Genomic DNA, 25709 nt, shown 5'->3' on the forward strand with positions numbered 1-25709 from the left:
AGAGAGAGAGGAGACAGGGGAGGGAGCGAGAGAGAGAGAGAACAGAGAGGGAGCGAGAGAGAGAAAGGAGAGAGAGAGGAGAGAGGGGAGGGAACTAGAGAGAGAACGGAGAGAGAAATAGAGAGGGGAGAGAAAGAGAATGAAGTGAAAGAGAGAGAGCGAGAGAAGAGAAAGGAGAGAGAGGGGAGAGAGAGAAAGGCGAGAGTGGAGAGAGAGAAAGGCGAGAGGGGAGAGAGAGAAAGGAGTGGCGGGAGAGAGAGAAAGGAGAGGGGAGAGAATGGAGAGAGTGGAGAGAGCGAGAAGAGAATGAAGAGATAAATAGAGAGGGGAGAGAGAGAGAGATAGAGAGAGAGAGAGAGAGAGAGAAGGGAGAGAGAGGGGAGAGAGAAAGGAGAGAGGGGAGAGAGAGAAAGGAGAGGGAAGAGAGAGAAAGGAGAGAGGGAAGAGAGAGAAAGGAGAGAGGGAAGAGAGAGAAATGAGAGAGGGGAGAGAGAAAGAAGAGAGGGGAGAGAGAAAGGAGAAAGAGAGAAAAAGGAGAAAGAGAGAAAGAGGAGAGAGAGAAAGGATAGAGAGAGAAAGGAGAGAGGAGAGAGAGAGAAAGGAGAGGGGAGAGAGCGACAAAGAATGAAGAGAAATAGAGGGGAGAGAAAGAAAAGATAGAGAAATAGAGAGAGAGGAAGAGGTCTAGATGGAGAAAGAGAAAAGCTGGACCGCATCTCCCACTTAAAAAATCCCCCTCTTCATCCATGGAACACTAAACTGGGTATACCAATCCAAAAGCATGTTTTGGAAGTCACTGAGAAGATTTAGACAAGGAGCTCTCGATACAGAGAGGAAGGGGTATATAGCTAGAATATAAATAGATAAAATGTCTTCATATCTGGGATTTATCTGTTCTTCTGTTCTTCCCCCTATGGACATTCAGCAGAGTCTTATTCAAATCCTAGCCAGAGGGGTCTTCTCCTCTGTGGCGCTTCTCTGAGCTGCTCACGCCCCTACTGAAAACAAGTTGGCACACACGGAAGCCAGCTCACATTCCTGCATGAATGCCATTGTCTCTGTCCCAAAAATAACAATTTATTTCTGGATATATGTACAGATGTTCTGATTGACTGCGTATTTAACAAGTACCTGCAATTAATAATGAAATAACTGCCTTTTTTTAAAAAAAATCACAGCAAATCAACTTGGAAATCGCAAACCAAGGACACATTTAACCCAAGAAATCTCAGAAGACATTCTTACTCTAGCACTCTGATATACAGTACGAGTCAAGTTTGGACACACCTAGACATCTTTATTTGTACTATTTTCTACATTGTAGAATAATAGTGAAGACTTCAAAACTATGAAACAACACATATGGAATCATGTAGTAACCAAAAAAGTGTTAAACATATCAGAATCTATTTTATATTTGAGATTCTTCAAAGTAGCCACCCTTTGCCTTGATGGCAGCTTTGCAAACTCTTGGCATTCTCTCAACCAGTTTCACCTGGAATGTTTTTCCAACAGTCTTGAAGGAGTATCCACATATGCTGAGCACTTGTTGGCTGCTTTTCCTTCACAAACCATCTCGAGTCGGTTGAGGTCAGGGGATTGTGGAGGCCAGGTCATCTGATGCAGCACTCCATCACTCTCCTTCTTGGTCAAATAGCCCTTACACAGCCTTGAGGTGTTTTGGGTCATTGTTTTGTTGAAAAACAAATTATAGTCCCACTAAACGCAAACCAGATGGGATGGCGTATCGCTGCAGAATGCTGTGGTAGCCATGCTGGTTAAGTGTGCCTTGAAGGGTAAACAAAATCGCTGACAGTGTCACTAACAAAGCACACTCACACCATCACACCTCCTCCTCCATGCTTCACGGTGGGAACCACACATGCGAAGATCATCCGTTCACATACTCTGCATCTCAAAGACACAGCGGTTGAAACAAAAAATCTCAAATATGGACTCATCAGACCAAAGGACAGATTTCCACTAGTCTAATGTCCATTGCTTGTGTTTCTTGGACCAGGCACGTCTTCTTCTTACCAGTGTCCTTTAGTAGTGGTTTCTTTGCAGCAATTCAACCATGAAGGCCTGATTCACACAGTCTCCTCTGAACAGTTGATGTTGAGATGAGTCTGTTACTTGAACTCTGAAGCATTTATTAGGGCTGCAATTTCTGAGGCTGATAACTCTAATGAACTTATCCTCTGCTGCAGAGATAACTCTGGGTCTTCCATTCCTGTGGTGGTCTTCATGAGAGTCAGTTTCATTATAGCGCTTGATGGTTTCTGCGATGGCACTTGAAGAAACTTTCAAAGTTCTTGACATTTTCCCGCATTGACTGACCATGTCGTAAAGTAATGATGGACTGTCGTTTCGCTTTGCTTATTTGAGCTATTCTTGCCATAATATGGACTTGGTCTTTTACCAAATAGGGCTATCTTATGTATACCCCCCACCTTGTCACCAGAAAATTGATTGGCCCAAACTCATTAAGGAAATAAACTCCACAAATGAACTTTTAACAAGGCACACCTGTTAATTGAATTTAATTCCAGTTAACTACTCATGAAGCTGGTTGAGAGAATGCCAAGTGTGTGAAACACTTTCATCAAGGTAAAGGGTGACTTTGAAGAATCTCAAATACAAAATATGTTTAACAATTTTTTGGTTACTACATGATTCCGTGTGTTATTTCATAGTTTTGATGTCTTCACTATTCTACAATGTAGAAATTAGTCAAAATAAAGAAAAACCCTGGAATGAGTAGGTGTGTCCAAACTTTTGACTGGTACTGTATATTAGTACATGTTAAATAATCCATAGCTCTAATACACGACGCTGGCTACAATACTTTTGCTCATTTGCTACACACAGAGTACATAGAATCAAACTCGGAGCTATCGTCACCATCACAGTAGACTTTTAGCACTATTGTACCGGGATACTGATGAGAATTTCACATACTGTCAACAGAGCCATGCACAAACCACTGATCTAAAACATGGAGGAAAATGAACAAAACATTTAAAAGATGTGCTGAAATGAGAACGGACAGAGAGAATCATGGGAGTTGGCGGGTTTAGGTGGATCCTGGGACAGGGTTAGGCCGAGAGGCATCAGACACAAAACCGACCCCCTCTCGTTGTCTCATGCTCGCACAGCTATTCTGAAATGGGTCGGCTGGGTTAGTTGGTCATTCCAATGGAGCAATGCTACTTGGGTTACAGAGAAGACAGTTTCCCTCTTAGTCAATAAAGCACAATATACTCTAGAAAGCACAATGCAAGGGGAAAACTGAGATGTCTATTTTTTTCGATGTGTATTTAGAAATATAGTATCTACGTCTATGGGTTTTCTAAGTGGTTTAGAATAGTAGCGACTGATCCAGGTCCCTTTTCAAACTAAAGCATTGGTTGGAGTGTCGTCACAATTTAAAAACAGAGCATTTTGTCTCATTTGAGCGTCAGTTTTTCCAATTGATTTAGATTAATTATCTTCTATCTGTTATCCACTCTTGTAAACATGTTTGCAATAGCACTTTGCAATTGGACTTCAAATTGGACCTTGAGGTGTAGAATAGACTTTAGCTGCTAAGCGTTAGCTGCTAAGCCAGTGTTAGACAGCTCAAGCCTTGGCTGTCAGTTTGAAAGGAGAGGAAGGAAGGTCACCAAGAGGTTTCATGCATGGTAGATCAAGGCGGTGGTCGCAGATAGAGAAAGCATGGCACTAAGCGTTTTCAGTCACAAAGTGGGTTACTTACAGGTAATAAGTGTAGGAGTGATAGGTTCTTCTGCCGAGTGGGGTGGTGGTAGGATAAAAGCAGTGGTGGGGAGCGGAGGGGAAATGGAATGGAAGGAAAGGAAAGAAAAAGTAAAAATATTAATGTACTGGAGAAAAATATATAGAAATGAAACAAAAAAACACGATATGGCGGCATACAGTGACGATTTACGGTACGACTGAGGATAGGTGGTTGCTAGGTGGTTGCTGGGGACGACAACTCATGCGTGGGGTGTAGAGGGGATAGGTGGGACCTGCTGATTGGCAGGCTAGGTCAGGTGTGCAGGTTCTGCAGGAGAGAATTGTGGGTAGCGTAGTGTCTTAGTGAAGGTGATGGGCTGTCATTGAGAGGAGAGGATAGTGTTATTAAAGAGTGAGAGAGTGCAGGAAGAGGACAGAGGAAACTCAATGGAGCCGTGTTAGAGAGCAAGTTAAGCTGTAACTCTGGCCGGAATAAAATGTTTTTACAACAGCAGTGACTAATTATTTTCACAATTGTAGGAGTACTATTTTTTGACACATATACCGTTTGACAATCCTGGAAATTGCACTCATCCAAAACATTGGGAAGTAATGATCGCGTGTGTATGCAATAACACACAATATTGACACTTATTAGAAACAAGCCTCAACTTTTTCTTACACATACACTATGTGACCCTCAGTGGTGTAAAATACTTAAGAAAAAATACTTTAAAGTACTACTTAAGTAGTTTTTTTGGTATCTGTTCTTTTACTTATTCTCCATTACATTGCTAAATAAAATTAAATGTACTTTCTACTCAATACATTTTCCCTGACACCAAAAAGTCCTCGTTACATTTTGAATGCTTAGCAGGGCAGGAAAATGGTCCAATTCACTAATCTGGCGGACTCACTAAACACAAATGCTTTGTTCGTAAATTATTGTCAGCGTTGAAGGGTGCCCCTGGCTATCCTTAACTAAAAACAGTAAAATAAAATTGTGCTTTTTATTTTTGATACTTAACTATATTCTAGCAATTACAGTTACTTTTGATATTTAAGTATATTTAAAACCAAATACTTTTACACTTTTACTCAAGTAGTATTTTACTGGGGGACTTTCACTTTTACTTGAGTCCTTTTCTATTAAGGTATCTTTACTTTTACTCAATTATGACAATTGGGTACTTTTCCCACCACTGGTGACTCTAAAAGACAACAAAAAATTGCTCATGTGGTTTGGTCCCTGATTCACGATTAGAATCGTTGAAATAAAAAAGATTTCAGGCTAGTAAAACATTCCTGAGGTCATCATGAATTCAGTGAATAGTCATTGGATTGAAATACAGAACAATAGCTATACTGACAACCACACAGTATGTATCCACGATCTATCCTCTAGATATTGAGTGCAGGGTGGAGATAGTCTAGCATCACTGGCATTCACCAGCACATACCCCCAGAGAAATCTGCTTATATTCCCCATCGTGCTATGTGTGTGTTTCAGTGGAGGCTGCTGAGGGGAGGACAGCTCATAATAATGGCTGGAATGGCGCAAATGGAATGGCATCAAACACATGGACGCCATGGAAACCATGTGTTTGATGTATTTGATACCATTCCACTTATTCCGCTCCAGCCAATACCACAAGCCTGTCATCCCCAATTAAGGTGCCACCAACCTCCTGTGGTTTGGGGGTGTGTGTGTGTGTGTGTGTGTGTGTGTAGGCAGTTTGGCTATTTGCTCGGCGCTAGTTCCTGGGGATGCTGTGTAGCATAGACACTCCCTCTCTCCCTTTGGCATTGGACTAGGGCTAATGTAAACTAGCCTGCAGCAACACAGCCGCAGGCATCTCTGGCTCTTTGAAAAAAAATAATAATAATGAAGCGCTTTCATAAATTATTCCCTTTTATCTTTGCTAGTTTTTCCCGCCACAAGACAAGCTCCAAATATTTTCCTATTCCCATTGCCGGGGTCATTAATACAGTGACATTTGTTTGACTGGAGGGCGGTATCGGCGTGGAGGGGGGAAGGGGGGAATATGAATATTTCAATGCACACCATATACCAGTGCCATAAACAGTTTAATGGCGCTTATCAGTGTCATCAAATCAATTATTTAGCCTTGACGTTGACGATGCAGAGGGTTTTGAAGGTGAAAGGACAATCAGAGGGAATTAATTTGATTTGGGCTATCATGTAATTACACTAAGCACACAACTCCTCCAAAGCCACAGCTTAAAGGGATACTTCAGGATTTTGGCAATGATTTTGGCCTTTTATCTACTTCCCCAGAGTCAGATGAACTTGTGTTATGCTAGCTGTTTCCATAGATTTCCAGTCATTGCACTAACGCTAGTTAGCAATTGAGCTAACACTTCAAACTTTACGTAGATACATAAAAATGGTATCCACAAGTTAATCTGACTGGGGAAGTAGATAAAGGGCCTCACTGAGCTATCCCTTTAATGCTAGATCCCAGGGGCCAGCTATGAGGGAATGGAAACCTTCAAACGGTCATTCTATACAGTCAGTGTATTTATTGAGTGGACCTTGATAGTCTCTTACCTTTTCTTCATGACCAGCACCACACCGAGGAAGATGATGACGAAGAGCAAGACACCGGCGATGACTCCAGCGATCTTTACCGTGTGATCTGTCTGCTTCTCCGGCTCCACCGCGTCAGGCTTCCTGGTCGCAGTCCCTGGTGGCCAAAGAGTATGGGCAACAACGGTCACCAGGTGGCCATTTTGGGTCTATGTCATCATTATCATCATGGTTGTCATATCATTTACCATACACTTTATTCTCATCGAGAACATAAGACCACACCCGTTGCCAGTGGAGCGTTGCTATGTTAGACTACAGGGAAAGGCTTGAAACGAGAACAATTTGAATTCATACATTGTTGTTATACTTCATTATGACAACACTGTCTTCAAGTCTACTGGGTGGTCCAACTCTGGTCTAACTATGCGGTTAGGTGTTGGAACACTCCAGCAACAACCCTTTTTCCAGAAAATGTGTTCACTACTGACGCTTTACTGTATTAGACTTCATAACATGCTGAGCTGGGCTCTTTCCATGTTAAATGTATTGTCATGTAACGTAGAAAGTGTTTTTAGAGTGACGACAGTGACATTTACACAGCTCTCCTATTGCAGGGCCTGTATGTGGCTGCATCTTCTCTCAGGCTTCCACAGCTGCTCTACACTTCAACCATGCACTCCCTATCTGTCCTCCAGCCTCCCTCCTGGGATGACTTGCTTATGCACTACCTTATTTCCCTCCATCCCTCCATCCTCCCCGCCCTTCCATTCCTAAATGAAGCAGTCATTTGCCCTGCACCTGAGAGTGCCTGATGAACTCATTAACAGTGCCTTTTTACACACCTATTGTCTTTGGGCGACACAATATGCACGTTGCCTCTCTTGCCTTTGGATATTCAAATCGGAGTCGTCTACTGTGGTACGGTGAGTGGTGGTGCACAGACAAGAAAAGGGAGAGGGGGACTACTTCCTAGGAAGAAATTTATTCCCAAAGTAGGAAGTGACGGGTGATCACACCGATGGCCAGGGCATTTAATATCTGCTCCAATCCGATAACCAGGCCTCTCGCAGCAGAGCCACTGTGTAACACTAGTACTGGGGCCTTCCCCTCCTCTAAAAGAGGGAGCGAGAGGAGGAGAGGAACCACAGAGAGACAGAAAGAGAGAGAAGAGAGAGGGAGAGAGAGACAGAGCTAGAGAGAGGAGAGTGAGGGGGAGAGAAAGAGATGGAGGGAGACAGAAAGATAGAAGGAGCCTCCTGCTCTCCTGTTTACTGTATAATGTGATGGAACGTCAACCCGCGGCCCGATGAAATATCCATTTCCCCGCGCTAAATGAGTTCGGGATGAAAAATAGTCGGGACACGCCGTTCCAATTCGCCCCGGCCCCCGAATCTATTCCTCCCTGCCAGCGCCACTTTTTCAATCAAAGGGTGACAACATCCATCACTCGCAGCTCGTGCGGCTATCGTTGTTACCGCAGTGACGGATAGGGAGGCCGGCAAGCGGGGGGCTCATTCCGCAGTGGGAATTTGTGTTTTACTCCAAAGGGTGAGTCTGGGTGAAGTGAGGGGAGAGAGGAGAGGGCGGTTCCTGGAGGACAGAGGGCCTAGGAGAGAGAGGAGAGGGCGGGCCTGGAGGACAGAGGGCCTAGGAGAGAGGAGGTGACCAGTCTGTGAGAGTTTGTGTAACATACAGATCACTCTCTTGAGAAGGGGGTGTCAAACTCATTCCACGGAGGGCCGAGTGTCTGCAGGTTTTTGTTTTGCCTTTCAATTAAGACCAGCAGGGGAGGGGAGTTCCTTACTGATCAGTGACCTTAATTCCTCAATAAAGTACAAGGGAGGAGCGACAACCCAGACACTCCGCCCTTCGTGGTATGAGTTTGACACGTGCTCTGGAGGCCTAAGGTTAGCCGCCCTCGAGGTTCTACACCTAGGTGGACTTGACCATCACCTTGAATGAGATGTTGAGTCCAGAGGGGGACAGACAGTCATGAGCATTCACATACCAGGCAGCCAGTCTCTTAGAATGCAAATGTATGCTACCAATTCATCCGTTATTCCATATACTGTGAATACCACTAGATAACACCGAAGATGCCTTTTTATCTGGATAACCAGAGATCTACTGAAGGATTTAGGTGGTGAGGGAAAAACCTTCAACGAAAGCAATAAGGTGGACTTCTGACTCTGTTATACACTGACAAAACATCAGGAACACCTTCCTAATATGGAGCTGCACCCCCCTTTTGCCCTCAAAACAGTCTCAATTTGTCAGGGCATGGACTCTACAAGGTGTGGAAAGCGTTCCACAGGGTTGCTGGCCCATGTCGACTCGAATGTTTCCCACAGTTTTGTCTTGTGGCTGGATGTCCTTTGGGTGGTGGACCATTCTTCATTTTTGTTTTTTTATTAATTTATTTTTATTTAACTAGGTAAGTCAGTTAAGAACAAATTCTTATTTACAATACACACAGGAAACTGTTGAGCATGAAACCGAGCAGCGTATCAGCTCTTGATACACTCAAACCGGTGTGCCTGGCACCTACTACCATACCCTGTTCAAAGGCAATTCAATATTGTGTCTTGCCCATTCACCCTCTGAATGCCACACATACACAATCCATGTCTCAATTGTCTCAAGGCTTAAAAATCCTTATTTAACCTGTCTCCTCCTCTTCATCTACACTGATTGAAGTGGATTTAACAAGTCACATCAATAAGGGATCATAGCTTTCACCTGGACTCATCTGGTCAGTCTGTTATGAAAAGAGTAGGTGTTCCTAATGTTTTGTACACTCACTTTAAGGTAGACCTTGTGTGTGCAAAAGTATAGAAAACAGTCGTTTACATGAGAACAGAGTTTTTAAATAAGTAAAGACAGAACAGTCAAGGCCATCTTGCCATCTCCAGTTTGTGTTCGGGAAATGTAAAAACATCTCCAGCTGTGTTGGACTTTTCAACTATTAACTTTCACTCCAAACTTTTCTACTTCTTTTCTAAATTCTCTCCTTGACATCTGTTTATGGGTCATTAGAAAACTGAATGCCTAGAGAGGCAGAAAACACTGGTTCTTTTTAAGTTTAAAACTTTAAACGGCAGATATCTCCAGCTTTGAAGAAAGGAGCAGGGCTGTGGGGCTTTCAGCGTGGCTGTTTCATGTCAAACTCAAACTAAGCGAGGTGCTTTGGGGGATAGTGTGGTCTCGGTAGCTCTGTGTAGGCGGGAACGTCAACGTCAGTGCCTGAAAAATCGCAACAGCTGGTTAACAACACACAGCGGCCTCCACTGCTTTCAGCTCAACAAGTCCCCAGGATACTGTAAATAAAACAAATTATATTCAACGACCCCCGCCAGGTCACTGCTATCTAGAGACAAAACCGATGTTGTTGATTTTGCTGTCCATCCAGCCTGTACTGAAATGAGCTGTATCTGACTCATGCTTTAATAAGTCATTATAAACACCATAGGGTTGTCACGATAACAGTATCGCCCTAGTGTTGGAAACGACCAGCCTTATATTGTCACCCAGAGCTACAGCACACAATATTTTACACACAGTAGATGTTTAAAGTTCAGTCTGCTTTGTGTTGATACCAAGGAAAACCAGGTATTATAGTTTTGCGATTCTGGCACCATGACAACCCTAATACAAGTTAACTGCAGTTGTTGGTGTCGTAACTTTGGTGGAAACTGAAAATTGTAAGTGTCAAACGGTGTTGCATATTGTAATAATTTGTCTTTTCCATCAGTACTTTTGACATTGTGTCCTCCGAATATTCCCCTTTCTGCCCCTCAAAAGTTCTGTTCATTCCCTGTGACGCTTCACAAGCCAAAAACATCACATGGTTAAATATTTTACAGGAAACCATTTTACATTTCACAGTGTCTGACTGTGTGACTGGGGAGAATCGTATGTCTTCTTGTATAAACAGAAGGCAGAAAGTTTTCATCTTTCCTTTGATGCTGCAGCTGCCTGGTAAATATTGAAATGTAATTTTCTGACAGCAGGTTAAACAGGACGGCTTTGTCGTGCCAGTGTGCAGCTTCTCTGCTTATTGCTCGCTTCCCGAGGCCCATATTGATATTTTTTCCCCCTCGCTCAACTCGTACATCACCCTTGAATGAAAATGTAATTCTATGTTTTTGCAACACAACCAGGTGTTCCAGGTACTCCTTGTAACACTCTCTGTAGGATATGAATACGATGAATACTGACCGAAGGGCGGATATGAATATTAAGTCAACTCTATGGTGGAAATCAAGATATCTGGTAACCTAGTTAACCATTGACGGTCTCCCAAACAACATGTCACTGCACATCCTGTTTTTTAACACTTAAACAGACACGCGCTACACAATGTAACACAAACAGATATAGCAGCTATAAAAAGTTATAAAGCACAAACAAAAGACACTATAAATCGAACACAAAAAGTAATGGATGCTCACACACACACACACACACACACACAGGAGAGGAGAGAGCTGGGCAGTAGTAGAGGCGGTCTGACCTGTTAGTTGGTTGTCGCCAGCCGCGGGGGCGATGCGTATGTAGGGAGTGGTGAGCTGGGTCACGATTATGGCAGCTAAGGCAAAAGAAGAAGTTGTTCCAGGCCAACATGCAGGAAGAGAGAGAAGAAGAAGAGGGCAGGGCTGAAGCCAAGAGACTCAGAGAGAGAGAGCGACCCCTCACAGGGAGGAACAGAAAATGGCATACTGTATCGTTCACAAACTTGGCATTTGTTATGTAACGGTTATGTTTCTATACATTAGTAATCATCGCAGAAGCTTGGTTGATGACTTGTTTGTGTTGTGTGCTTGTGAACACCTTGAGGGAACTAACACAGGCATTTCATACAAACCTGAGGGAGCTATGAGCCGCTAATCGCCTCAATATTTAGTTCACTGTCATGCTTATGGCCATCTGTACGGGCAGTTAGTCCCGCACCAAAAAAAACCTTGGGGTATCCGATTGGCTGCCACCACTATGACTGGCAGGTACCCCAAGAGTCAGAGAACCTATTAGCTGATGCTCCTCTTAAAGTGACAATGCTCAGGTCCAATAAAAATAAATTAAAAATTAAACGCCATAAACGATAGCAAAGAAAAAAAGAAAAAAGAGTTTCAAAACAGTCCTTTCAATGATGTGAAAAGGGGGGATTCAAACTCAAACTTGTTTAGCGTCCGCGGCTAAAAAGTGTTGGAAACAACACAGGAGATAGCGCTCATTAGCATATAGCATTATAGCCCAGTCTTGGCACCGTGAGAGAGAGAGATGGCATGGAGTAAGGCAAATAGATTATCTACCATCTGTACACAATTACATTGCAGAGCAGTGGCGCACCAACGCCTGGCTAGTGGTAGAGAATGGATGGTGCGGCTTGCTAAGTAGCACCACTGGAATCTAATATGCTAATGTTTCAAAAGGGGGGGGGGGGGGGGATCAGAAAATAGGGGGGCAATGAGAACTCTGACCATCTGCCGCCAATATACACTACCGGTCAAAAGTTTGTAGAATAGTGAAGACATCCAAACTATGAAATATCACATATCATGTAGTAACCAAAAAAAGTGTTAAACAAATCTAAATATATTTACTATTTGAGATTCTTCAAAGTAGCTATCCTTTGCCTTGATGACAGCTTTGCACACTCTTGGCATTCTCTCAACCAGCTTCATGAGATAGTCACCTGAAATGTGACAGGTGTCTTGTTAAACATTTATTTGTGGAATTGATTTCCTTCTTAATGCATTTGAGCCAATCAGGTGTGTTGTAAATAGGTAGGGGGGTATGTATACAGGCTATTTGAAGAATCTGAAATATAACATTTATTTTTTATTTGTTTAACACTTTTTTTGGTTACTACATGATTCCATAAGTGTTATTTCATAGTTTTGAGGTCTTCACTATTATTCTACAATGTAGAAAATAGTCAAAATAAAGAAAAACCCTTGAAAGAGTAGGTGTTCTAAAACTTTTGACAGGTAGTGTAAATGTTTCCCCTTTCCTATGATTGGTACACATCTCCCATGATGGGGAGGCGGTTTGTGAAAGTTTGGGCACATGCCTTTTGGCTAGCAAAGCTCAGTCCTATGGCCTGGAGGCTACTAGCACTAGACATGGTATAGCCAACAACCATACTGGTAGGTGTGCTACTGACTAATGGACAGGTTACAGTCTTTAGAGGGGAATAATAACTTCATTTATTTTGGTGGGAATTTTTTGGTTCTGTTAGAAAACAAAAACGTATTTGACTGAATACTGCAAGGTCTAAGATGAAAAAGTGACTTAAGTTATTACTTAAAACTTAATCTATTAATATTACTTAAAACTTAATCTGCTACTGTTGTGTGCTTAATGTGACTTAAGCTTTTGCGTAGAGGACATTGTTAATAGGAAAATGCCCAATGCTTATGACTTAACACTGATAGGTTTGGATTTCTGAGCTTGAACTATTATTAAATCATATATTATTAATCATTAGGTATAATAGAGACATCAGGGGTGCCATAAGGAAGCTTGGGAGGGGCTGAGTGCAGTACTGACAAGGGGAGGAACCGTTTAAGGCACATATCACTTAGGTCCCTGCCTAGCAATAAGGATGCAATGTCTGATGATAAGGAGGAGTGGGGTATGTATACTACCATGGATGAAACCCTGTCTTTGTCTAATGATAAGGAGGAGTGGGGTATGTATACTACCATGGATGAAACCCTGTCTTTGTCTAATGATAAGGAGGAGTGGGGTATGTATACTACCATGGATGAAACCCTGTCTTTGTCTAATGATAAGGAGGAGTGGGGTATGTATACTACCATGGATGAAACCCTGTCTTTGTCTAATGATAAGGAGGAGTGGGGTATGTATACTACCATGGATGAAACCCTGTCTTTGTCTAATGATAAGGAGGAGTGGGGTATGTATACTACCATGGATGAAACCCTGTCTTTGTCTAATGATAAGGAGGAGTGGGGTATGTATACTACCATGGATGAAACCCTGTCTTTGTCTAATGCAGTTGTATTGACCCTCTGGGAAGAATAATCTTTTGTTTGAGCTTTCATAGTGTCCGTTGAGTTTGTACTCTGAGAATTAGAACCTAACAACACTTTACACAAGTACACTATCAAATTGAGTGAGAGGAAGCAAGGTGAGTGACCAAACATTAGTCTCTGAAAAGCATGAGTAGCCGATAAGAAGAAAAGCTGCGAACAGCATTATAGTCCTGTGGTCGCACCAAAATAAACCTTGGCAACGTTCAGGTGTGTGTGTGTGATAGAGGGGAAACACATTTCAATCAACAGTGGGTAGATTACTTTCATGCAACGGGGCCAGTCCTACCTTTAGTGGCCACTCGTACACAATCGATTTTGGTCTCCTGCGAGGGGAGAAAAAAAAGAAAGAAAGAAAGGGACAAAAATGGGAAAAGGCATCAGTTCTCAGCCACAACAAATTGCAACATATGTAGCTGTCAGGGCTGTGTAGGGCCTGCTGCCTCAGTCAGGCTGTGCTCGTTCCAATCTGCTGAGACAGACTGGGGTGTAAAACAAAGGGGAGGGAGAGAGAGGGAGAGAGAGGCTGTGGATCAGCACCTCCGCTTGGCATCTAGCAGCCAGCTGTCAGAGACAAGTCTGCAACTACACCATGCCTGTGTGTTCTCTACAGTTTATAGCCAGAGTCAAGCACGACCTTCAGGCTCCATACACACGTGTTCACATACAAGTGGGCACATACAGTATGGACACAGAGATATTCACAGGAACATATGCACATACAGTATACATTAGACGTGGGTGTGCACACCTCAAATGTCCATAGTGAAGCTAGCTATACTGTAAATCACCCTGTGATGGTGGACAGAGTATGGCTGTGACTGGGAACCTAATAACTGTTGAACCACGCTCACCCACCCCGGTTTTGCTTTCGCTCGTCTTACAAACGTGGAAGCAACAAACACAGAAAAGCAACGATGCATGAATATTCAAGCGGTTGAGGAAAGTGACTTGGGGCTTATGCTTAAATCCCCCCGTGTTTTATGACAGCAAAATGCTCTTGTGTGGCTTGTTGCATTATTGAGGAGACGACAAATTAAACTGTGGAGTGTGCTGAATAATTAAAACAACCAGGAGGATGGTGTGAGTGTGGGACTCAGGTGGGGAGTGGAGAAAGCTCTGGAGCAACAAGGGGACGAAAAGAAGAGACTTGTCTACTAGGGCTGCTTGATGACATTGGAGCCAGATCCTGCCATATGGCAAATGACACCAGCACTTAATGAGATACTAGCATGTAAATGGAATAGCTGGCTGTAATTTAGTTAGAATGATTTGGATCACTTAGAATCTAGGATTAGAACACCTGGCTTAAACTAACAAAATGTGAACATCTCCATTTTCAGTTAGGTCTTACAGCTAAATTCAGTATTAAATGCCGTTTTCCCTCCAATATGCCAGTCTGCCTCATGGAGGCTGGTGTCCTTTCTCTGATCTGAACTGAGGCCAAAAGGCTGAGGGGAAGGGAAATGTTGTTGTTTTCAGTCTCTCTCCCTCCCTCCCCTCCTCTCTCTCTACTCAGAAGAGAGACCCAGGACCTACTGATCTACTCTCTAGCCTCCCCAGCAATTTGTGGGGAAACTGTCTCCTGTTTAAAATGTCAGCACAGAGGCTTCTACTGTAATGTGTGTGTATTATCAGAGACTCACATACACACACAGAGGATTCAACTGTAATGTGTGTGTATTATCAGAGACTCACATATACACACACAGAGGATTCAACTGTAATGTTCGTATTATCAGAGACTCACAGTCACGCCCTGACCGTAGAGTGCTTTTTATGCCTCTATTTTTGGGTTGGTCAGGGTGTGATTTGGGTGGGCATTCTATGTTCTTTTTCTATGTGTTTGTATTTCTTTGTTTTGGCCGAGTATGGTTCTCAATCAGGGACAGCTGTCGATCGTTGTCTCTGATTGAGAACCATACTTAGGGAGCTTTTCCCCACAGGGTTTTTGTGGGTAGTTATTTTCTGTTTTGTGTCTTTCTGAATCAGACAGAACTGTTTCGGTTTTCGTTCATTCTCTTTGTTATGTTTGTTAATCAGTGTTCAGTTCAATAAATAAAGATGAACTCGTACGACGCTGCACCTTGGTCCTCCACTCCTTCCAACAGAAGATTCAACTGTAATGTGTGTGTATTATCAGAGACTCACATACACACACAGAGGATTCAACTGTAATGCGTGTGTATTATCAGAGACTCACATACACACACAGAAGATTCAACTGTAATGTGTGTGTATTATCAGAGACTCACATACACACACAGAGGATTCAACTGTAATGTGTGCGTATTATCAGACACACACAGAGCTGTACCGCTAGCTGCTGCCCCACAGCACCCTATTAGCAATAGTAGGAGTCAGACGGCGTAACATCCCACTCCTCTCCCAGACCTCCATTAGGGGGTTAGTGTGTATCCCTGCTCCCCCCACCAGAAGGTGAGACCAGAGCACCGAGACGAGACAAGCCTGGTCTCACCCACCCAACCCCCCCTGGATAGTCTTTCTCCAATTAGAGGCAGTGAATTTCCTAATGGCCCGAGTTTGAGAGCAGAGGAAAGGAGGAAAGTGGAGGAGAGGAGGAAAGCGGAGGAGAGGAGGAGAGGAAGAGAGCAGAGGAGAGGAAGAGAGCAGAGGAGAGGAAGAGAGCAGAGGAGAGGAAGAGAGCGGCGGAGAGGAGGAAAAAGGATGGGCTTTTCATTAGGACTAATTTATTAGCATTTAAAAGGGGATATGGTGGATAGTTACATTTTTTCCAATTAGGCCAAAGTGTCCAATGCATTTGTGAATGGCCGTACTTGAATTATTTACTATCTGAGCAGCAGGTCATTGATAAAAGGGTTGTCTGCCCTCTGGCTGTGCTGGCCTGTACTCCCACACAGACAGTGCACTATAGCGGTTAGGAGGGGGGGGTATAATCGGGTTGGTTGGAATACTGGGTTATTGACCATTATGATGCAGGATTGGTTATCAAATAGGCCTTGAAGGAGAGTCTTGTTGTGCCTGTTCATTGATCTTCATTTTCCGCACTCGTACAGTTTGCTCTGCTGTCTGTTTCAGACCGGTGTTTTCACAGTGGCTGTGAATGGGGAAGTGATGGAACTTTAGTGGTGGGTTGAACTTTATGTATTTTTTGGGGGGCAATGTTGTCTCCTACAGTAGTAGGTGACAGCAGATGAGAGTGGTCATGTTAACCCTGGCTGTGAGGGCGTGGGACAAAATGTAGATGACCAAGAAAGAACGCACTTAAAAATTGCAATCCATCAGACGGTTCCATAATGCCACATTGATGTGAACATCTTATTTCTACTTGGTGCTTTTAAATAAGAGGCCATTTTCTTTTCAAAATGAAGACTATTTACAGTGCCTTGCGAAAGTATTCGGCCCCCTTGAACTTTGCGACCTTTTGCCACATTTCAGGCTTCAAACATAAAGATATAAAACTGTATTTTTTTGTGAAGAATCAACAACAAGTGGGACACAATCATGAAGCGGAACGACATTTATTGGATATTTCAAACTTCTTTAACAAATCAAAAACTAAAAAATTGGGCGTGCAAAATTATTCAGCCCCCTTAAGTTAATACTTTGTAGCGCCACCTTTTGCTGCGATTACAGCTGTAAGTCGCTTGGGGTATGTCTCTATCAGTTTTGCACATCGAGAGACTGACATTTTTTCCCATTCCTCCTTGCAAAACAGCTCGAGCTCAGTGAGGTTGGATGGAGAGCATTTGTGAACAGCAGTTTTCAGTTCTTTCCACAGATTCTCGATTGGATTCAGGTCTGGACTTTGACTTGGCCATTCTAACACCTGGATATGTTTATTTTTTAACCATTCCATTGTAGATTTTGCTTTATGTTTTGGATCATTGTCTTGTTGGAAGACAAATCTCCGTCCCAGTCTCAGGTCTTTTGCAGACTCCATCAGGTTTTCTTCCAGAATGGTCCTGTATTTGGCTCCATCCATCTTCCCATCAATTTTAACCATCTTCCCTGTCCCTGCTGAAGAAAAGCAGGCCCAAACCATGATGCTGCCACCACCATGTTTGACAGTGGGGATGGTGTGTTCAGGGTGATGAGCTGTGTTGCTTTTACGCCAAACATAACGTTTTGCATTGTTGCCAAAAAGTTCCATTTTGGTTTCATCTGACCAGAGCACCTTCTTCCACATGTTTGGTGTGTCTCCCAGGTGGCTTGTGGCAAACTTTAAACAACACTTTTTATGGATATCTTTAAGAAATGGCTTTCTTCTTGCCACTCTTCCATAAAGGCCAGATTTGTGCAATATACGACTGATTGTTGTCCTATGGACAGAGTCTCCCACCTCAGCTGTAGATCTCTGCAGTTCATCCAGAGTGATCATGGGCCTCTTGGCTGCATCTCTGATCAGTCTTCTCCTTGTATGAGCTGAAAGTTTAGAGGGACGGCCAGGTCTTGGTAGATTTGCAGTGGTCTGATACTCCTTCCATTTCAATATTATCGCTTGCACAGTGCTCCTTGGGATGTTTAAAGCTTGGGAAATATTTTTGTATCCAAATCCGGCTTTAAACTTCTTCACAACAGTATCTCGGACCTGCCTGGTGTGTTCCTTGTTCTTCATGATGCTCTCTGCGCTTTTAACGGACCTCTGAGACTATCACAGTGCAGGTGCATTTATACAGAGACTTGATTACACACAGGTGGATTGTATTTATCATCATTAGTCATTTAGGTCAACATTGGATCATTCAGAGATCCTCACTGAACTTCTGGAGAGAGTTTGCTGCACTGAAAGTAAAGGGGCTGAATAATTTTGCACGCCCAATTTTTCAGTTTTTGATTTGTTAAAAAAAAAAAAAAAAAAAGTTTGAAATATCCAATAAATGTCGTTCCACTTCATGATTGTGTCCCACTTGTTGTTGATTCTTCACAAAAAAATACAGTTTTATATCTTTATGTTTGAAGCCTGAAATGTGGCAAAAGGTCGCAAAGTTCAAGGGGGCCGAATACTTTCGCAAGGCACTGTAGGTTAAGGGGTTCAATATCAGATATTAACAATAAGTGCAAATGAATTCAAAATGGGCTTTTGTAAAGCTGTTAAAAGCATCAGTTAAAAGACATTGAAAAAAAAGCCAACCAATCGAGAAGCAGCCTCTGGGACATATCCCAGCAGCCAATCCCCACCCCAACATCTCCCCAAGCACTCACCCCATTGGCTGTACTGACAGCCTGGTAGTAGATGCTGTAGCTCTTGTGGGGGAGGAGGGGGGCGTTCCAGTAGCCGTTGTAGGTGCGGTTGTCTCCGATGCAGAAGGGTACGGGGGTTTTGATGTCGCCCATGGGCAGCTCGGCCGTGAAGTAATACTGTGAGTTGAGCACGGTGGCGTTCTGGAAGTGGATGGGCACCGGGTAGCAGCGCAGAATCTCTGCCACCCTTCGTGCCCGCCGGGGGCGCTCTTCCTCCACAACCACCTGGTACTTACTGCCGGGGAAAGGGAGAAAAAGATCAATCAATTAAATGTACGTATTTAGCCGTTTTAACAACAACATTGAAGTGCATCCCAGTAATCCACCCCCCCCCCCCAAAAAAAAACAACATCAAAATAACACTTGGAATCTATGTAAAATAAGGACTACATTTCACAGGTAACATAACGTAGCAGGTGTAAAAGTATTGCCTGAAAATTATCCCCGACATACTGGTCTTGATGAGAAGAATAATACTGTTGGGGGAGGTTCTCTTCTGCACTGTTCAACCAATCCAGTAAATGTGGAGGAGCAGTTAAGATGGAGTGTCGCCAGAGAGGAAGATAACTGGGCCCAAAACCTCTTCTCCAGCAGGTTGAGTTTTTATGTTTATTTCGCTCACCAAGCAAGGAGTTTTTGTATGGAGGTCAATGAGTGTCGAATTTGGTTCATATATTTTTTTGTATGGCTTATTTGCTATGTGTGGCTTATTTGTTCGAATAGAAGTTTCGTAATTATTTGGTTGTTACGAGTGTACTGATACAAGTAGAACACACAACATCCTGGCAACTTTGAGAAAAAAAACCTATCGGAGTTGTGCCTGGTCGTCACTAGTTACCACAGCCACAAAGTCATAATCCCCAACTATTTCTACAATTACTCTTCTTAAAATGTGATTTTAAACCTAACCACACTGCTAACCTTATGCCTAACCCTAAATTATGATCAAAAAGCAAAATGTTTGCTTTCATACATTTTTACGATATAGCCCATTAGCTCATGACTTTGTGGCTGTGGTAACTAGCGTATCTGCCCTCATTGGCTCGAATGGTCCCACCTGATCTTGCCTCTTCCCAATTGCCTTCCATTTTTGAAGCCATTTTTCATTGTTAGAGCGGAGTATCTGGTCTATATAATGGATAGTATGTGGTGTTGCCTTGTTAACGTCCAAGAGTGGAAGTCGCAGCACAGGCTCACTTCCCATTTCCCTTGAAGAACAGAAGATTTGATTGTTGTGGACTCGGCAGAGGTCAATTTACAGGTAAATGCCAAGATAAAGAAAACGCCAACATAAAGAGTCTTAATAGGGCATTGGGCCACCATGAGCCAGAACAGCTTCAATGCACCTTGGCACCTTGGATTCTACAAGTGTCTGGAAATATATTGGAGAGATGTGACACCATTCTTCCACAAAACATTCCCTAATGTGGTGTTTTGTTGATGGTGGTTGAAAACGCCGTCTCAGGCACCGCTCCAGAATCCAGGCACCGCTCCAGAAGTGTTCAATTGGGTTGAGATCTGGTGACTGAGATGGCCACGGCATATGATTTACATAATTTTCATGCTCATCAAACCATTCAGTGACCACTCCTGCCCTGTCATCCTAGCCACGGTAGCCAAAATAATGGCCAAAATAGTGTGCCTAGAATTTTTATAAATGATCGTAAGGGCTTAATTAACTCAGCAACCACAAGACACGACACCTGTTTGGAAGCACATGCAATCTACTTTGTAACCCTCATTACTCAAGTGTATTCCATTACTTTGGCAGTTACCTGAATGTTAACTCCACAGTTTCATTTGTGTTTTTATTTGGTTACTGGCCCATCATTATATACTGTATGTCAAGGCCACATCTTTTCAAACCTGAAAGGATCAAAGAAATCTCTGCCTGCTAGGTTTCGATTTTCCTTGGTTGTATCTTTAATCCATTATTGTGTATTAATGAAATTGCCAAACTGAACCAAATTGAGAAAAATACGGAACACGTTAATTAACGATGACAGAATCCCATTTCCACTAGTTCAAAGGGCATAGTTTACATGAGCTGCAGTTTGAGTTTCTCCACTGAAAACACTTTCACGAGCAACCTCAAGTCCTGCAGTCTACCCTTTTATTAGAAAACATATGCAAATGTTAAAAGTAAAACGACAAAGCATGACTCCTCAGTGACTTTCAACGTTGCACCGCCATAGCATGCCACATTTCCAACAAGTTAGTTCGCCAAATTTCTGCCCTGCTTGTGCTGCCCCAGTCAACTGTAAGTGCTGTTATTGTGAAGTGGAACATCTAGGAGCAACAACGGCTCAGCCACAAAGTGGTAGGCCACACAAGCTCACAGAACAGAACCGCTGTTGTATGTAGAACCGCTGTTGCGCGTAGCACATACATAATCGTCTGTCCGGTTGCAACACTCACTACTGAGTTCTGAACAGTCTCTGGAAGCAACGTCAGCACAATAACTGTTTGTCGATAGCTTCATGAAATGGGATCACCATGAGCAATGCCACGTGTCAGCTTGAGTGGTGTAATGCTCGCCAACTGGACTCTGGAGCAGTGGAAACGCATTCTCTGGAGTGATGAATCATGCCATCTGGCAGTCCGATGAACAAATCTGGGTTTGGCGGATACCAGGACAACGCCACCTGCCTGAATGCATACAGCCAACTGTAAAGTTTGGTGGAGGAGGAATAATGGTCTGGGGCTGTTTTTCATGGTTCGGGCTAGGCCCCTTAGTTCCAGTGAAAGGAAATCTTAACACTACAGCATTCAATGACATTCTAGACAATTCTGTGCTTTAACATTCTGGCAACAGTTTGGGGAAGGCCTATTCCTGTTTCAGTATGACAAATCAAATGAAAGTTTATTTGTCAGGTGCGCCGAATACAACAGGTACAGTGAAATGCTTACTTACAAGCTCTAACCAATAGTGCAAAAATGGTATTAGGTGAACAATAGGTAGATAAAGAAATAAAACAGTTAAAAGACAGGCTATATACAGTAGCGAGGCTATAAAAGTAGCGAGGCTACATACAGACACCGGTTAGTCAGGATGATTCGTGCCCCCCGTACACAAAGCAAGTTCTATACAAAAATAGTTTGTGGAGATTGGTGTGGAAGAATTTGACTGGCCTGCACAGAGCCATGACCTCAACCCCATCGAACACCTTTGGGATGAATTGAAACGCCGACTGCGAGCCAGGCCTAATCGCCCAACATCAGTGCCCGACCTCACTAATGCTCTTGTAGCTGAATGGAAGCAAGTCACTGCAGCAATGTTCCAACATCTAGTGGAAAGCCTTCCCAGAAGAGTGGAGACTGTTATAGTATCAAAGGGGGGGGGGGGCAAACTCCATATTAATGCCCATGATTTTGGAATGAGATGTTCGACATGCAGGTGTCCACGTACCTTTGATCATGTAGTGTTTAGCCTTGCAATGAGCGCTTTTGTATTCTATACAATACATGCTCCATAGGTTTCCATAATATACTGTACTGAATAGAAGCAAAAATCTGTTAGCATTGGGATGAGAGAGACTCTCGCACTTGGGGTTGGCGGAGGTGGTGACACGCTTTAGTATTGGCAAGGGGGTCTCTCCCTCTTCCTCTCTCTCTGACTTAGCGAACAGCTAATTAACTCAGTAAAGCCTGCAGCCTAGCAACCCAGAGAAATAGACCGCCATCTCATTTACAGTGCGCTATAGCGATAGCAGTCGGGCGGGCAATATCCCATCTATGTGGAGGGATTTAAATGGCATAAAATAAAAGGGGGAACTGTGCAAGCGTTCCCGGCTTGCTCTCTGCCAGGATATTTGACGACTGAACCCCTGACACTGGCTGGGGATGAGCGCGCGGCTGTAAGTGTGTACCAAATAATAATGATATGAAAAAGGTTCCTACTAGCGCACCAGCCCCCTATTCCGTGTCAGGCCTGGAATTAAGTTTATTATAAGAAGAGAGATCAACATCCATGATCCAACCCTGAACCAGGCTTTCTGGTGAGAAATTAGAGCAGGGTAGAAAGCCGTGGGAAGCGGCAGAGGCAATATTAATAGGAACTGGATAAGGATTGGGTGGGAGACAAAGTACTTTTTCAGTATGCGGGTGAAGGATCAAGTAAGCCCAAGTCCAAAGCCTTTTTCCAATGCAATAGATTGGGATATTGGCAGGGAGGGAGGGAAGGAACAAATGAACATGGAGGTGAAATGACAAGTAGGCCCAAGCAGGCAGGGAGGGAGCCAGGTGGGTCTCTATTAGTCCAATGTGTGTGAGTTAGTCCACGAACACAGTGGAGCGCAATACAGCAGAACAGAAGCAGCTAAATAAGAGGGAACGATTCAGCCTCTCTTTTCTCCCTCCTAAAGAGCAGCACCAAGACAAATGAGCTCGAAAGTACCCTGGCCTCCACTATTTGTCCTTTAAATAATTCAAACACCTAAAAGGTCAAAACACTCTTCTCACTCACTTCTCCTTTATCAAAGTCTGGTTGTAGACAGAGTAGAGAGGGAGAGAGGAGTTTGCATTGCATTGAGGCAAATGGACCAGCGTCACTGGTAATGAGGTTAAGATGTGTGAGCAGATATACAATCAGTACTCTGATAATTCAAGAGCAGATACTACCTTCCATAATAAGTTAACAGAAAATGAGTATGAACATTGAATATGAGTATGAACACGGAATATGAGTTTGAACATTGAATATGAACATTGAATATGAGTAGGAACACTGAATATGAGTATGAACACTGAATACAGTGGGGCAAAAAAGTACTTAGTCAGCCACCAATTGTGCAAGTTCTCCCACTTAAAAAGATGAGGCCTGTATTTTTCATCATAGGTACACTTCAACTATGAAAGACAAAATGAGAGAAAAAAAATCCAGAAAATCACATTGTAGGATTTTGAATGAATTTATTTGCAAATGATGGTGGAAAATAAGTATTTGGTCAATAACAACAGTTTCTCAATACTTTGTTATATACCCTTTGTTGGCAATGACAGAGGCCAAATGTTTTTCTGTAAGTCTTCACAAGGTTTTCACACACTGTTGCTAGTATTTTGGCCCATTCCTCCATGCAGATCTCCTCTAGAGCAGTGATGTTTCGGGGCTGTTGCTGGGCAACACGGACTTTCAACTCCCTCCAAAGATTTTCTATGGGGTTGAAATCTGGAGACTGGCTAGGCCACTCCAGGACCTTGAAATGCTTCTTACGAAGCCACTCCTTTGTTGCCCGGGCGGTGTGTTTGGGATCATTGTCATGCTGAAAGACCCAGCCACGTTTCATCTTCAATGCCCTTGCTGATGGAAGGAGGTTTTCACTCAAAATCTCACGATACATGGCTCCTTTCATTCTTTCCTTTACACGGAACAGTCGTCCTGGTCCCTTTGCAGAAAAACAGCCCCAAAGCATGATGTTTCCACCCCCATGCTTCACAGTAGGTATGGTGTTCTTTGGATGCAACTCAGCATTCTTTGTCCTCCAAACACGACGAGTTGAGTTTTTACCAAAAAGTTATATTTTGGTTTCATCTGACAATATGACATTCTCCCAATCTTCTTCTGGATCATCCAAATGATCTCTAGCAAACTTCAGACGGGCCTGGACATGTACTGGCTTAAGCAGGGGGACACGTCTGGCACTGCAGGATTTGAGTCCCTGGCGGCATAGTGTGTTACTGATGGTAGGCTTTGTTACTTTGGTCCCAGCTCTCTGCAGGTCATTCACTAGGTCCCCCCGTGTGGTTCTGGGATTTTTGCTCACCGTTCTTGTGATCATTTTGACCCCACAGGGTGAGATCTTGCGTGGAGCCCCAGATCGAGGGAGATTATCAGTGGTCTTGTATGTCTTCCATTTCCTAATAATTGCTCCCACAGTTGATTTCTTCAAACCAAGCTGCTTACCTATTGCAAATTCAGTCTTCCCAGCCTGGTGCAGGTCTACAATTTTGTTTCTGGTGTCCTTTGACAGCTCTTTGGTCTTGGCCATAGTGGAGTTTGGAGTGTGACTATTTGAGGTTGTGGACAGGTGTCTTTTATACTGATAACATTTTCAAACAGGTGCCATTAATACAGGTAACGAGTGGAGTTCAGAGGAGCCTCTTAAAAAATAAGTTACAGGTCTGTGAGAGCCAGAAATCTTGCTTGTTTGTAGGTGACCAAATACTTATTTTCCACCATAATTTGCAAATACATTCATTAAAAATCCTACAATGTGATTTTCTGGATTTTTTTTCTAATTTTGTCTGTCATAGTTGAAGTGTACCTATGATGAAAATTACAGTCCTCTATCATCTTGTTAAGTGGGAGAACGTGCACAATTGGTGGCTGACTAAATACTTTTTGCCCCACTGTATGAGTTTGAACACTGAATACGAGTTTGAACACTGAATACGAGTTTGAACACTGAATACGAGTTTGAACACTGAATACGAGTTTGAACATTGAATATGAGTTTGAACACTGAATATGAACACTGAATATGAGTTTGAACACTGAATATGAACACTGAATATGAGTTTGAACACTGAATATGAACACTGAATATGAGTTTGAACACTGAATATGAGTTTGAACACTGAATATGAGTTTGAACATTGAATATGAGTTTGAACATTGAATTTGAACATTGAATTTGAACATTGAATATTTGTATGAACATTGAATATTTGTATGAACATTGGATATGAGTTTGAACATTGAATATGAGTTTGAACATTGAATATGAGTTTGAACATTGAATATGAGTTTGAACATTGAATATGAACATTGAATATGAGTTTGAACATTGAATATGAGTTTGAACATTGAATATGAGTTTGAACATTGAATATGAGTTTGAACATTGAATATGAGTTTGAACATTGAATATGAACATTGAATATGAGTTTGAACATTGAATATGAGTTTGAACATTGAATATGAGTTTGAACATTGAATATGAGTTTGAACATTGAATATGAGTTTGAACATTGAATATGAACATTGAATGTGAGTTTGAACATGGAATATGACCATTGAATATGAGTTTGAACATTGAATATGAGTTTGAACATTGAATATGAGTTTGAACATTGAATATGAGTTTGAACATGGAATATGACCATTGAATATGAGTTTGAACATTGAATATGACCAT

General features: G+C 42.7%; 1 protein-coding gene across 12 annotated transcripts in view; it reads right to left on the reverse strand.

Annotated features, from left to right (window-relative positions):
* The window catches only part of LOC110490935 (receptor-type tyrosine-protein phosphatase mu), a 296571-nt gene that overhangs the window by 81709 nt on the left and 189153 nt on the right, over nucleotides 1-25709 (reverse strand). For 3 of the 12 annotated variants that reach the window (XM_036943992.2, XM_036943986.2, XM_036943983.2), the window contains exons 12-16: nucleotides 18535-18808; nucleotides 13637-13673; nucleotides 10806-10880; nucleotides 6311-6446; nucleotides 3758-3787 (exon numbers count right to left, since the gene is read on the reverse strand). In XM_036943992.2, coding sequence (XP_036799887.1) covers nucleotides 3758-3787; nucleotides 6311-6446; nucleotides 10806-10880; nucleotides 13637-13673; nucleotides 18535-18808 — 552 coding nt within the window. The remainder of the gene's footprint in view (nucleotides 1-3757; nucleotides 3788-6310; nucleotides 6447-10805; nucleotides 10881-13636; nucleotides 13674-18534; nucleotides 18809-25709) is intronic. The other 9 variants (XM_090199473.1, XM_090199470.1, XM_090199469.1 and 6 more) reach the window with 3 other exon arrangements.

This window comes from Oncorhynchus mykiss, chromosome 15 (genome assembly GCF_057628025.1).
Source record: "Oncorhynchus mykiss isolate SJ-2025 chromosome 15, ASM5762802v1, whole genome shotgun sequence".
Taxonomy (NCBI): domain Eukaryota; kingdom Metazoa; phylum Chordata; class Actinopteri; order Salmoniformes; family Salmonidae; genus Oncorhynchus; species Oncorhynchus mykiss.